Source organism: Otolemur garnettii, unplaced genomic scaffold (assembly GCF_000181295.1).
Source record: "Otolemur garnettii isolate 467f Iridium unplaced genomic scaffold, OtoGar3 scaffold00073, whole genome shotgun sequence".
NCBI classification, from domain to species: Eukaryota; Metazoa; Chordata; class Mammalia; order Primates; family Galagidae; genus Otolemur; species Otolemur garnettii.
Window position 1 is genome coordinate 3419026 of NW_003852468.1, and position 15326 is coordinate 3434351.

Below are 15326 nucleotides of genomic sequence, written 5' to 3' on the forward strand. Positions count from 1 at the left end.
TTTTCGTTATGATCTTTGTCCTTAGCGGAGATGACACTGAGCTGCACTGAGTAGGGGACGCATTGGGACTTTTCGTTATGATCTTTGTCCTTAGCAGAGATGACACTGATAGCAGTTGTAGGTGGCTCCTGGATAGTAATAGTCTTTCTCATTTTTATCACAAAAAATTTATGGTGCTGACTAGTGGCAACTAAAATCTAATAATCATGATTCATCTGTCCTGGATATTAGCTCCCAGACCTGTTTCCTTTGATCTTCAAGGCACCTAATTTGCACAGGCAGGTAAACTCAGGTTTTTCCTCCAGTCTGAGCATGTCTCTCATGATTAGAAAAGTGGCATGAAAGAAAAGGAAGCCACAGCTTCTGGAACCTGCTCAAGAATCTCAAAGGCTGCCACTCTTCCTGACCTAAACTTAAACCATAATTTAAAGACAAATTATTCCCTGACTCCTTTTTCTTTCATGCCAAAGGTTTCTTTATTCTACACATTTAAGGTACACAATATGATGCTTTAGCATTCATATATACATAATGTGCATACATTCCTAAAGTCAAGTAAGTTAACAAGTTCGTCACCTCACATAGTTCCTTAAAATCTACACGCATAGAACATTTTCATTATATTATTGACTGTAGTCATCATGCTATATATTAGATCCCTAAACTTACTCATTTCACATAACTATAATTTTGTGCCCTTCCGCCTGCATCTCCCATCCCCCCCAATCGTTTATATCATATTATGATGTACTACCTTTATTTTTGCTTATTCAGAGAGAGACGCTCTTACACATTTACACAAGAAGACAGGTCAAGGGATGCTATTTGCAATGCTGAGTATAATATTCAAATGTTGGAAAAACATAGATGTCCATCAAGGGTAGAACAGAAAAGTAAAATATGGCATATCCCTACAAAGAAATACTATATAATGATTATATAATTACTACATAATTATATAATATATATAATATGTAGTAATATATGATTACTACATAATTATATAATGGCATAAAGTAATATGTAATTTATATAAATTTAAAGCACACAAATATTATATATTTTGCTTGATACATATATTCATAAAAATGGATTGCAAGAGGTAAATATAAATAAGAAACTTCAACTTGATCTGTAATTTTTCTCTTACATACACATTAAAAATATTAAAATAAATATGGCAAAATAATAAGCATAAATTTTGACTAGTGAATATGTGAGTGATTAAATAATGTTTCATGCTTTTCAATTTTTCAAATTGAAAAATAAAATGTTTTGAACTTTTCTAAATAGAAAAAGTAGTGAGAACAAGACAGTACACTAAGAAAGAATATTTTTTCTGGAAGAATTATTCTGAGTTGACAAGGAGAGCAGGCCACACTCCAGCCCCATGGGGTTCCCCGCACGTGGCCGCTCCTTCCCAGTGGGGAGTCTGTAAGGGAGGGGGCAGCAGTGCAGTCAGGTGGCTGGGGTCTATTCCCAATGCGTGAGTGCATCCTGTCAGTTCTGCTTTCCTGTGTTCGCTTGTAGCCGAAGGCCCTCGCACTGTCACCAGGCAGGTAAAGTGTATGCGGATAGAAAACACACACTATGCCACTGTCATCACCAACTGCGAGGACAGCAGCTGTTGTGCAACCTTTGGGGATGGAACATCTGTTATTGCAAAGCCCCGGGGAACCTACCAGGTAGGTCTAGGATGAAAATACGAAGTGTCAGGCTCGGCGCCTATAGCTCAACCGGCTAGGGCGCCAGCCACGTACACCTAAGGTGGCGGGTTCGAATCCCCAGCCTGGACCCGCCAAACAACAATGACGGCTGCAACCAAAAAATAGCCGGGCGTTGTGGCGGGCGCCTGTGGTCCCAGCTACCTGGGAGGCGGAGGCAGGAGACTCGCTTGAGCCCAGGAGTTGGAGATTGCTGTGAGCTGTAATGCCACGGCACTCTGCCCAGGGGGACAGCTTGAGGCTCTGTCTCAAAAAAAAAAAAAAAAAAAAAAAAAAATACGAAGTGTCAAAGACAAGTGTCCACTAGGCTAAGAAAACTCACGCCTCTGGGTCCGTGAGCATGGTTGCCATGTACTCAGATTGCTTTCACTTTCTTATCTGATCTTAGAATATACTTCTCAAACTCTGGATTCATCTTCTTTTACAGTCCGTTCCAGAAAAAAAGAAAATTTCCCTGCTTATTGTACAAAGTTTTGTATTAAGGTAACAAATTTAAATGATTCTGTTGAGGATCACTCAAATGCACGGCACAGGAAGTGTTAGAAGTGCTTGGGTGATCTAGCCTATGCCTCCTAGACCAGCTTTACCTCCTGCCACCCCAACCCTCACTCCTATTCTCTGTCCCTCATACGTTCAGTCATCCCTCTTCTAATTAATGTCCCAGCAGGACAGGAGGGAGCACATGGTCTGTGTGGCCCAGGAAGGGAGTTCTCCCAGCGCAGCAAAGCTCTGTCCTTGGAAGTTAAAGGAAGGGAATGCAAGCACTTCTCCCACCTCCCTGCATTTCCCTGTTGAACACAAGCACCTGATATCAGCCTTTAGTCTCAAAAGGACTTAACTTCACTTTTTCACTTGCTGGAGAAGGGACACAAGAGCCAAAATATCACATATAATACCATGACACACTAAGAGCTCAAAGCCAGAAGAAGTCAGGTATGGTGGGTCACACCTATAATCTTAGCTGATACTTTGGGAGCCTGAGGCAAGTAGATCAGTTGAACTCAGGAGTTCAAGACCAACCTGAACAAGAGCAAGATCCCATCTATACTAAAAATAGAAAAACTAACTGGGCATTACAGCAGGCACCTGTAGTCCTGGCTACATGGGAGACTGAGGCAAGAGAATCGCTTGAGCCCAAGAGTTTGAGGTTGCTGTGAGCTATGATGCCACAGCACTCTACCCAGAGCTACAGAGTGAGATTGTCTCCAAAAAGAAAAGAAAAGCTAGAAGATGATGGACAAAGATCTCACAAACACTTATTACAATGAAAGTTGCTGAAGCCAGTGTATTCCTCCCAGGTCTCCTGATAATGTTATCCTTCTCTGTCTTTACAGGGGGTAGATGGGGCCTTTCAGTGAAAAGTGAAAGAAAGAATAGGTGCAAATTTTCATGTCCTTAGATAATTAAGCAATGGTTTCCTAGATATGAAATTAAAAGCTCAAGCTTTATCAAAATAAAAAAAATGTTTGTGACTCAAAGGCACCATTAAGAAAGTGAAAAGATAAACTACAAAATAAAAGACTGTTTGCAAATCATACAGCTGATAGTGGTCTCATGTATAGGTAATATTAAGAACTCCTACTACTCAATAATAAAAAGACCAGTATCCCAATTTAGAAATTACCTAAAGATTTGAATTTCTCTGAAGGAGATACATGTGTGGCAGATAAGCATCTAAAGATTCTTCAGCACCATGAGTTGTTAGGAAGCTGCAGTTCCAACTACAGCGAGATACCTCTTCACACCCACTTTTTTTTTCAGTACATGTGTTTATTAGGTTTCCACTTTTTGCCTTCACAAAATTAAAAAGGCTTAAAATTTAATAACAGTGTTTAAGATAAGGACTAGAAACAAAAACCTTGTAAAGAACGAATGAAGATAAATACATTCAGAAAAGAAATCAGATGATTGCTGCATCAAAATATTAAGCAATAATAATAAAAATAATAATAACAATGCGAAGAAAGTAGCATACACATCGTCAAATAAGAGTATTTCTATTATAGAATGCTTTGACTCTGAGGTTCAGTATGGAGTCATCAGTTAACTTATTTTTTTCTAAAATCTCAAAAAATGAACAACTAATATTTATAAGTAAAAGTAGAATATAATCTCAAAAAACAGATCATGCCAAATCTTATAGACAATAGAAAAAGAAGAAATACTTCAAAATCATTTTACTTAATCTGGATACACCTGATAGTAAAATTGGAGAAAATACATTATTATAAAGGGAAAATTACAAACAAATGAGGATACAATATCCTAAACAACATATTACCAGGTTGAATTAAAAATGAATGTTTAAGTAATGTACTTAGGTCAAAATTAAATCCAATTTATGTGAGAATTAGTCACTATTTTATTTTATTTTATTTTCTTCTTTTCCTTTCCCTCATCTCCCTCCTTCTCTGTCTGATCTCCCCTTCCACCATGCCCCACCATGTCATTAATTGTCATTAATTGTCCTCATATCAAAGTTGAATACATAGTATTCATATGTCTCCATTCCTGTAATGCTTCACTAAGAATAATGTGTTCCACCTCCATCCAGGTTAGTACAAATGCTGCAAAGTCTTCATTTTTTTAATGGCTGAATAATATTCCATGGTATACATATACCACAGCTTACCAATCCATTCCTGGGTTGAAGGACATTTAGGCTGTTTCCACATTTTAGCGATTATAAATTGAGCTGCAATAAACAGCCTAGTACAAGTGTCTTTATAATAAAAGGGTTTTTTTTTCCTTCTAGATAGATGCCCAGGAATGAGATTGCAGGATCAAATGGGAGGTCTAGGTTGAGTTCTTTGAGGTTTCTCCGTATTTCCTTCCAAAAAGGTTGTGCTAGTTTGCAGTCCCACCAGCAGTGTAAAAGTGTTGCTTTCTCTCCACATCCACTCCAGCATCTGTAGTTTTGAGATTTTGTGATATAGGCCATTCTCACTGGAGTTAGATGATATCTCAGGGTGGTTTTAATTTTCATTTCTCTAATAATTAGGGATGATGAGCATTTTTTTATGTGCTTGCTAGCCATTCGTCTGTTGTCTTTAGAAAAGATTCTATTCATCTCTTTTCCCCATTGATGTATGGGATTGTTGGGTTTTTTCTTGTGGATTAATTGAGGTTCTGTATAGATCCTGGTTATTAAGCTTTTGTTTGATTCAAAATATGTAAATATACTTTCCTATTGGGTAGGTTGTCTATTTGCTTTGGTTGTTGTCTCCTTGGTTGTACAGAAGCTTTTCAGTTTAATTAAATCCCATTTGTTTATTATTGCTGCTGTTGCTATTGCCATGGCAGTCTTCTTCATAAAGTCTTTCCTGGGGCCAATATCTTCCAGTGTGTTTCCTATTCTTTCTTTGAGGAGTTTTATCATTTCATGACTTAAATTTAATTTCTTTGTCCATCTTGAATCAATTTTTGTGAGTAGAGAAAGGTGCGGGTTCAGTTTCAGTCTTTTACATGTGGATATCCAATTCTGCCAGCACCATTTGTTGAATAGGGAGTCTTTCCCCCAGTGGACACTCTTATTTGGTTTATTAAAGATTAGGTGGCTATAAATTCTTAGTTTCATTTCCTGGTTTTCTATTTGATTCCAAATGTCTATATCTATAATTTTTTTTTGCCAGTACCATGCTTTCTTGACCCCTATGGCCTTGTAATACAGCCTAAAATCTGGTATGGTGATACCCCCAGTTTGTTTTTATTACTAAGAACTGCTTTAGCTATACAGGGTTTGTTCTGGTTCCATACAAAATGCAGAATCATTTTTTCCAAGTCTTGAAAGTAGGATGTTGGTATTTTAATAGGGAAGGTATTGAATCAGTAAATTTCTCTGGGAAGTATAGACATTTTAACAACGTTAATTCTTCCCAGCCATGAGCATGGTATGTTCTTCTATTTGTTAATGTCCTCTATTTCCTAATGTCCACTATTTCCTTTCTTAGGATTTCATAATTTTCTTTGTAGAGGTCCTTCACTTCTTTTGTTAGGTATATTCCTAAGTATTTCATTTTCTTTGGGGCTATGGTGAAAGGAGTTGAGTCCTTAATTAATCTCTCATCTTAGCCGATGAGTATACAGAGGCAATTGACTTGTGGCATTGATTTTATATCCTGAGACATTACTGTATTTTTTTTGATGACTTCCAAGAGTCTTGTGGTTGAGTCTTTAGGGTTCTCTAAATCTGAAATCATATCATCAGCCAAAAGAGAGAGTTTAACCTCCTCTGCCCCCATTTGGATGCCCTTTATTTTCTTGTCTTGTCTAAAGTGTATTGGCTAGAAGTTCCAGCACTATGTTGAATAATAGTGATGACAGAGAACAACCGTATCTGGTTCCAGTTCTAAGAGGAAAAGGTTTCAGTTTTACTCTGTTCAGTAAAATATTAGTAAAATATTGGGTTTATCATAGATAGCTTCAATCAGCTTAAGAAATGTGCCGCCTATACCTCAGTGCCAACTCCTCAGTGTTCTAATTAGAAAAGGATGCTGGATTTTATCGAATGCTTTCTCTGCATCTATTGACAGGATCACATAGTCTTCAGTTTTGCTTCTGTTGATATGGTGAATAACATTTATGGACTTGCATATATTAAACCAGCCTTGCACCCCTGGAATGAAACATACTTGATCATGATGTATGACTTTTTTGATGATAAACTGTAATCTATTGGCTAGGATTTTGTTGAGAATTTTTCCATCTATATTCATTAGTGAAATTGGTATGAAATTCTCCTTTTAACTTGGGTCTTTTCCTGGTTTGGGTATTGGGGTGATGTTTGCTACATAGAACGTGTTGGGGAAGATTCCTTCCTCCTAAATTTTTTGAAATAATTTCTGCAGTATAGGAATAAGCTTTTCTTTGAAGGTTTGATAGAATTCTGGTGTGAAGCCATCTAGACCAGGGCATTTTTTTGTTGGAAGATTTTTTATTGTTTCTTTGATCTCAGTACTTGAAATTGGTCTGTTCAGGAGCTCTATTTCTTCCTGGCTAAGTCTAGGGAGAGGGTGTGATTCCAAATATTGATCCATTTCCTTCACATTGTCAAATTTCTGGGAGTTTCTGGTAGTATTCAGAGATGGTCTCTTGTATGTCTGTGGCATCAGTTGTTATTTCTCCTTTATCATTTCTGATTGAGATTACTAGAGATTTTACTTTTTCTATTTCTAGTTAGTATGGCCAAAGGTTTACCTATTTTATTTTATTTTTTAAAAAAGCAAACTCCTTGTTTCATTAATTTTCTGAATGATTCTTTTGTTTTCAATTTCATTAATCTCTGATCTAATTTTGGATATTTCTTTTCTTCTGCTGGGTTTAGGCTTAGTTTGTTCTTCTTTTTCTAATTCCATCAGATAGCTTGTGAGTTTGTTTATGCGCTCTCTTTCTGTTTTTCAAATGTAGGCTTCTAAAGTGATAAATTTTCCTCGCAGGATCTTTTGCTGTATCCTAAAGGTTTTGGTAACTTGTGTCTTCATGTTGTTATACTCAAAGAAGTTAATGATATCCTTTTTTATTTCTTCCTGCACCCAATTGTCATTCAGCATAAGGTTGTTTAACTTCCATGCCTTTGTGTGATGTTGAGCTTTTTTGTTGGAGTTGAGTTCCAGTTTTAGTGCCTTGTGGTCTGAGAAGATGCAAGGTAGAATTTCAATTCTTTTGATTCTGTTGAGGATTGTTTTGTGTCCTAGTATATGATCAATTTTGGAAAATGTTCCATGGGACGATGAGAAGAATGTTTATTCTTTATCTTTGGGATGGAGTGGTCTATATACGTCTATCAAGCACAGTTGTTCTATGGTCTCATTTAAATCTCATATAATATCTTTGTTTAATTTATGTTTAGGGGATCTGTCCAGCTCTGAGAGAGGGGTGTTGAAGTCCCCTGTTATTATGGTCTTATAGGATATCATATTACTTAGACTAAGCAAAACCTGCTTCAAAAATCTGGGAGCATTTAAATTGGGTGCATAAATATTTAGAATTGAAATGTCTTCTTATTGTATTTTTCCCTTGACCAATATGAAGGGACCATCATTATCTTTCTTGACTTTAGTTGCTTTAAATCCACATGTATCTGAAAATAAGATTGCAACCCCTCTTTTCTTCTGAATTCCATTTGCCTGAAAACTTGACTTCCAACCCTTAACTCTGAGTTTTAATTGGTCTTTTGATGTGAGGTGTGTTTCCTGCAGACAGCAAATAGATGGCTTATGTTTTTTAGTCCAATCAGCCAATCTATGCCTCTTCAGTGCGGAATTCAAGCCATTGACATTTATTGCGATAATTGATGAGTGTGGTAGCATAATCCATCTTCTGTTGTAAAAGTCCATTGCTTTGTTTTGTCTTTTGCATCATTGTGTAAACTAGGTTCTGTTCTTTAATTTCTGGGTGTTTACTTTGCTGAAGGTCCATTGTGATGGTCAGTGTGTAGAACAGGTTGAATATTTCCTGTAAAGCTGGTCTTGTTGTAGCAAATTTCCTCAATGTTTGCATATCAATAAAAAATTTGATTTCTCCATCAATTTTAAAGCTAGCTTAGAAAGATATAGAATTCTGGGCTGGAAATTGTTCTATTGAAGTAGATTAAAGATAGATGACCATTGTCTTCTGGCTTGAAAAGTTTTATTAGAGAAGTCCACGGTCACCCTGATAGATTTGCCCCTGTAGGTCAGTTGGCACTTACTCCTGGCAGCTTGCAAAATCTTTTCTTTTGTCTTGACTTTAGATAGATTCATCACAATGTGCCTTGGAGAAGCTCTATTTGAATTGAGGCGAACAGGGAACTGATATCCCTCTGAAAGGAGTATGTCAGAATTTTTGGTGATCTTTGGGAAATTTTCATTTATAATATTGTCTAGAATGGCTTCCATTCCTCTGGGGCATTCTTCTTCCCCCTCTGGGATACTTATAACTCATATATTTGAATGTTTCATAAAGTCCCATAATTCTGTCAGTGAACGTTCTGCTTTCTCTCTCTTCTTTTCTGCCTGTTTAACTATCTGAGTTATCTCAAGAGCTTTACCCTCTACCTCTGAGATTCTTTCTTCTGCATAATCTAATCTGTTGTTGATACTTAATCTATTGCATCCTTAAGTTCCCTAATTGACTGCTTCAGTTCCTTCAGCTCTGCTATATCCTTTCCATATTCTTTGTATTGTTCATCTCTTATTTGATTCTGTTTTTGGATTTCCTTTTGGTTATTTTCCACTTTCTCAACAATTTCCTTCATTGCTTTCATCATCTGTATTTTAAATTCCTCTTCTGTCATTTCTAACATTTCTTTATGGGAGGAATCCTCTGCTGTAGCTAGCTCATGATCCCTAGAAAGGGTTACTCTGGACTGGTATTTCATGTTACCAGGATTTTTCTGCTGATTCTTCTTCATGAGTGCTTTCTTATATCTATTTCCTTACCCCAATTTTCCTTTCATTTCTTCTTGCTCTTTAAGTTACTGTGCCACTGGCCTAAAGTTTTAATGAGTCCTATTGGTATGGGACCAGAAGGATTAAAAGATTGAAGAACAAGAAGGGAAAAAAGATTTTAAAAAGAAAGAAAAAAAGAGGAAGAAGAGAGGGTGAGTAAAAGGAAATATTGACAAAAAGAAGAAAGGCATCAAAAGAAGGAGACAGGAGTAACATAGGTGTATAGTAGGGTACTATGATCTAAGCTTAAAGACCGTCAACCTCTGGGAGTGCTGGGTTGGGTGATTCCCTTGAGGCCAACAGCTATTTGCCAGGCAGATAAGACACAGCACCCCACCTCCACCAGATAGAGAGGAAAGGCAAAAATACTATAAATCAAACCAAAACAAACAAGCAAAAACCCTTATGGGATAAAATTGGGGGAAAAAAACAAATAATGGGGGAGAGACACTGACAAAAATGAAATTCTGATTATTAAAGAAAGCAAAAATGGAAGATTGTATTGAAACTAGAATAGTGAAAAAAAGGGGGAAAAAAGAAAAATGTCAAGGAAAAATTTTGAAATTAAAAAAAAAAAACCCAAACCAAAAAACAAAACAGTATATATATCTTGCTGAATATTGTCCAGGCAACAGGTGATCTTCTGAGGTATGAAGATGTACAGCTGTACCAGATGGAGATTGGAGGCCTCTGCTGATCTCTCAGACCCCTCAAGCTTGGGGGCCCAGAAGTCCCCTTAGCCCACTTATAAAAGACACTCCAAACTATGAACCTTGGCCAAGCAGAAGCTTTCCAAGGAAAGCACTTATCCCTGGGATCTCTCCTGGCATGGCTGCCTGCTAATCCAATGCGCTAAATCCAGTCTCCCTTTATGCCCCTGAGGGCCAAGGCTGTTAATCTGCCAAACACTTGGATCTCCACACTTCCCCAGAGTCTCAATCCCCGCCTTTGGGCAGCTCAGTCACTAGATTACTCACCCACGGTCTCCCGGTAGATCCCCATGCTGCAACACGCAGGGGCAGCCCACAGCTGAATGATATTAGCTCCTTTCTGGCTCAGTGGCTCAGTCCTGGGCCCCAGACGGTGCCCAAAGTCATCCACACACCAACCCAAGACTTCCCAAGGCAGTTCAATTGAGTGCCGAAGTCCAAAAAATACCAAAACAGCCCACAGGTAAGACTTTTCCTGCTTGCAGTCTCGCTGTGGCTATGGTTACAGCTGTAGGCAGCCTCCAACTAAACAAATGCACCTACCACTTGCCAGTTTTCTACCATTTCTGTCCTCCTCATGGGGCCCAGAAGTCTCTTGCTGACTTCCTGTGTCACCAAAGGGAATCCTATGGGCAAAACCCACCAGCCAGAGATGGCTAGAGTCTTCTCTTCCCCACTCTCACTGCACCCAGCTGCACAAAAGCTATGTTACTGGGCTGCCATGTTAGCCGAACATCCTCCACACCCACTTTTGACTGTGACCAAAAAGACAGAAAATTTCAAGTGTTGACAAAGTTGTGGAGAAACTGAAACCCTCTTACATAGCTGATGGGAATGTGTAACGGATCAGTCACTTTGGAAAACAGTTTGGCAGTTCCTCAAAAAGTAAACAGCAGTGCTCATACAACCCAGGAATTCCACTCCTGGATATGCAGGTAAAAGAAGTTAAAATATACATCCCCACAAACTCTCTCAAACAACATTAATACCATTTTTAATAAAAGCAAAATGTGAAGACTTAAAGGTAGGTATCAATTCATGAGTGCATAAGAAAAATGTGGTGAAACCATACAATGGAATGTTATTTATAAAAGCAAATGAAGTACTAATACACACTACAACATGAATGAATCTCAAATACATCATGCTAACTTGGGAGAAGCCAGACACAGAGGCCAGATCCTATATGCTTCCCTATGAAATGTGCAGAGTAGCTAACTATAGAGATAGCAGGCAGTGTTTGCCAAGGCCCAAGGGCAGGGATGGAACAGAACGACACCTCATGGGATCAGGAATTCTTTGGTGGGGGGAGGGCAATGAAAATATTCTGGAATCAGTGATAATAGTTTCACATACTAAAAACTACTGGATGTACACTTTTAAAGGGTGGATTTATGGCATGTGAATTATATTTCAGAAAAGAGTCTATCTGAACCAGAAAGCATTACATAAATGCTATTACTTATGGAGGGTGTCAGCCACCAGAAGAGTAAGGACAAATAAAGCTTCTAAGAGCCTTTGTCTCACAGCATTTTCCCTTTTGGAGATGCTTTTTCTCCAAGAACACAAAGGAACCCAAACATTTTTAACTGGGCTATGTATGGAAATAAGAAGGCACAGGACAGTTATTTAGGAGAGATAATAAATGACATGAGCAGATAAAACATGAGGGCACGGGAAAAACCATGTCTTAGTTATTCACTTTGCCTCCTTATCAAGCAGTCCTTCCCCAGCCTTGAGTCTTCTTTGGGGTAATGTTTTTTTCCTGGAAAAACAGCATGTGACTAAGATCTACGAATATTCTTTTTCCTAAAATGACTTTTCCAAGTCCTCCAAAATGAACAAGAAAATTTTTAAAATGTCTTTCTTTCTGTTACCCTTTCAGGTGTTACCTCCAAACACAGGCAGTCTTTACATTGACCAAGACTGTTCCGCTGTATACTGCCACGAATCAAGCAGTGAGATATACCACCCTTTCCAGAAGCGTGAGCTGCTAAGAGCCAGCAAGTACGTCATGAAGCACACTTCAGAGGTTGTCTGCGAGGTTCTGGACCCTGAGGGAAACACTTTTCAGGTAAAGTTCATCTGGAGTGTGTGGAGAGGGCCTGTGGCTATGCTTTTGAGAGATTTCACACTAGACAGCTTCCAAGTAGATTCTGACCTCAGTTGCTTTGGGATTGGTTATCCACTTACTGCCAAAACCATGGCCAACCAGTAATGCATGTCAATAGTTTTTCTTGGATTCTTAAGAGTACTTCCATAGGGGATGGCAAGCCCAACAAATAGCATAGTAGAAATGTTAGAGCCAAATAAATAGTTAGAACAGAAAGAAAGCAGCATTAGCAAACATCTACAAGTAATGCTAATAGTGTGAGAATGGGCTGGCCCAGGTTCAAGCAGAGCAAACGCAAGGCAGCAGGCAAGATTGTTGAGCAGGCAGAGTCCATGGGGGTAAACACCTAGTGGAGTAGGAGGTGGGAAGCGGAAAGTCCAGGGAGGCGCTGTTCTCTGGTAGCTACTCTGTGCCTTCTGCCTCTGCCTCTCAACACCACCGCTAGCCCCTTACCTGCAGGCCAGGCATCGGCTAACCATGGCCACTTATTTATAGATGGCCTATGAGCTAAAAATGGTTTTGTACATAGTTTTAAACAATTTTAAAACAAAACAAAAGGATTTCGATTAAAATCCTTTTAAACTCACAAAAAGAATAATATTTTAGGACACATCAAAATCCTAGGAAATTCACATTTCAGTGTGTCACCTGAAGTCTTGTTGGAACACAGCCATACTGCTTTGCATGCTTATCACCTATGGCTTTTGGGGGACATCAACGGCAGAGTTGAGGAGCTGCAACAGAGAATGTATGGCCTCCAAACTCGAGAATATTTACTGTCTAGCCCTTGACAAAAAAAGATTTGCCAGTCTAGGCTCTAGGTAATTATCTTTTTTTTTTTCTTTTTGTTTTCACCCAACAGTGTAATTCTGTCCTTTGGCTAAAGAGTATGAAGTTATTTTTTAGATTTGGAGTCATACCACAGAATTCCTGACTTGTTTTGGTATGCAGACAAACCCTAATCCAGCTTATTTTCTCTTTGCTAAGTAACTGAGACTTCACAGCATGAGTTCAAGCTGACAAATTTCAACTCGCAACAAATTGAAGTAGAAACTTAGCTGAAATCCCTATAGGGTGAAACGTCTGGGTTTTCCAGGCCAAGCATTTTTACAGGCATTGATACGTCTCCTGGGCATTGTCTTCAGTGGTCTTTCAGCCTGAGCCCCTCTCCTTCCTGGAGAGACCTCGGCCATATTTGGACAGTGGTAAAAGGATAGAGCATTTTTTCTAATATTTATACCATATCTGTTTCCCTGAGTATTCTAGCCACAAATCTTATGTCTATGCTTAGAATCCTAGAGTATAAGTCTTTTCCATGGATGTTGCTTTCACTATTTCAAGACAACTATCTCATGAGTACCTATCCCTCCATGTTTAAATTCCCAGTTCCTCATAGTGTAAGGTTTTGAGTTTCACATCCACATTTTATTCCAAGTGTGTTCCAGTTTATTTTCCCATTTTAGGGGTGGTTTATAAGTAGAACTGTGCTGGTTTTTACTTTTATTTATGCAATCTATACTTAGTGAACAATACCTTCCAAATAAGCATCTCTGATTTTCAGAGCATACCAAAAGATCACCGGCTTTCTCAAACTGGATCAGAAGAAATGTAAGCATTCGAGGTTTTGTTTTGTTTTTTTTCTCTTAGTTGCTTATATACTTTGTTCCTTAGGTTATGGCTGATGGTAGTTCATCAATAATATTACCTGGAAAAAAAATGGAAGATGATTTAAATGTAAATACTAAGGGCTATGACAATTTATCATCTATTTACCTTCAAAAGAATCATCAGCAAATCTATGGTGAACATGTCCCCAGGTAAAATGATAATAATACCATGACTTTTACTTTAAATTGTGAGTTCTAAAAGGATTTTAAATTGAATATTTCAATTGGATTTTTATTTCTTCAAATAGGTTTTTTGTTATCTATGCTGATGGATCAGGAGTAGAACTTCTTCGAGACGGTGACATAGAAGAATATCTATCTTTGGCATATGGAGAATCAACTACCCTTGTTCTTCAAGAGCCTATGCAGGAGCAGCCAGGTAAGAACCCAAACTGTCTGGAATGCATGCTATCCCTCTCTCCTCCTTACTATCCAATCCACCCTGTGTTATATTCTCAACTTTTTCTACTTCACTCTTATTTCTACTCTACTTTCCACCTAGTCATGACCTACATACACAGATACTTGAATTTTTGTGCATGTCCAGATATATCTGAGCATTAACTTACATAGACTGTGTATCTCTCTCCTACCTATAAGCAGATTTTTGTCTGTGTTTAGGTACGTACCAAGGTTCTCATTTATGAGTTCATTTCATTTTAGTAAGAAAAAAACAGAACAGTGTTATATCTCTTGTGAGTTCATTTTTGTCATTTTGAAGATGTTCCCCTGATGAAATTGAATATAATAAGCAAGTACATTGATATGTAAGTTATAATGCCAATCTGAAATCTGTGATAATTTATATAAGCTATATTCATTGAGCATTATGGCATTTTCAATTTCAAAGAAATTGGTGCATGACTATCAGTTAGAGATACATATTGCATTAAGTAGGAGTCATCAATATATATAATACATGTATTTAAATATAAACACCTACAGTCATCTATATGCAAAGCCTATGTGCTATCCCTAGGTTTATGTATTTTTTTAATCTTTTCTCTGTTAGGAGGGCATATTTTGTGTGCACTTATGAACATGCCTGTATCTCTGTGCCCTTCTATCTGTTCATGTATCCCTGCATGTGCATAATGTTAATATACCTGGATCTTTGTAAATATACAGATTTGGGAGCTCTAACTGGCCATGCAGTGCATGTGTGGAACTGTAGGAGACTAAGAATACATCTCTAATTACTTTATTAGTCAGTCACTTAACAAATATCTGCTTGGCAGCCACCATGTGCCAAATGCTGGCTGGGCCAATAATTAGGCATACAATGATGAGCTAAAACAGACATGGACCTGTTTCCATGAAGCTCACAGTTTAATGGTAGAGGTGGATATTAATTATACAGCCACACAAATAACTATGAGATTATAATTTGGGATAAGGTCTATGAAGAAAAGGAGCATGGTTCTCTAAGAGAATCTAGCCAGAGAGACCTAATGTAGCTTAGAAGACTTCCTAAAGACACGTGAGCCAGAGCTTGTGGATAGGTAGGGCTAATTAAGGTAAGAAGCAAAGCGAGCTTTGTTGGAAAAGAAAGCATAAAGGAGGAAGTATAAAGCATTGGAGAACAGAAGGGGAAGAAGCCAAAGTACCTGAAGCATAGAAGGGCAGGGTGGGGAAATGGTGCAAATTGTGTTTTATCTCGTGATCAATGGAAAGCCAAGGGAGAG

General features: G+C 38.1%; 1 protein-coding gene across 1 annotated transcript in view; it reads left to right on the forward strand.

Annotated features, from left to right (window-relative positions):
- The window catches only part of SPAG17 (sperm associated antigen 17), a 248348-nt gene that overhangs the window by 200737 nt on the left and 32285 nt on the right, over positions 1 to 15326 (forward strand). The window contains exons 31-34 of the mRNA XM_012807634.1: positions 1531 to 1685; positions 11747 to 11935; positions 13646 to 13791; positions 13890 to 14020. Coding sequence (XP_012663088.1) covers positions 1531 to 1685; positions 11747 to 11935; positions 13646 to 13791; positions 13890 to 14020 — 621 coding nt within the window. The remainder of the gene's footprint in view (positions 1 to 1530; positions 1686 to 11746; positions 11936 to 13645; positions 13792 to 13889; positions 14021 to 15326) is intronic.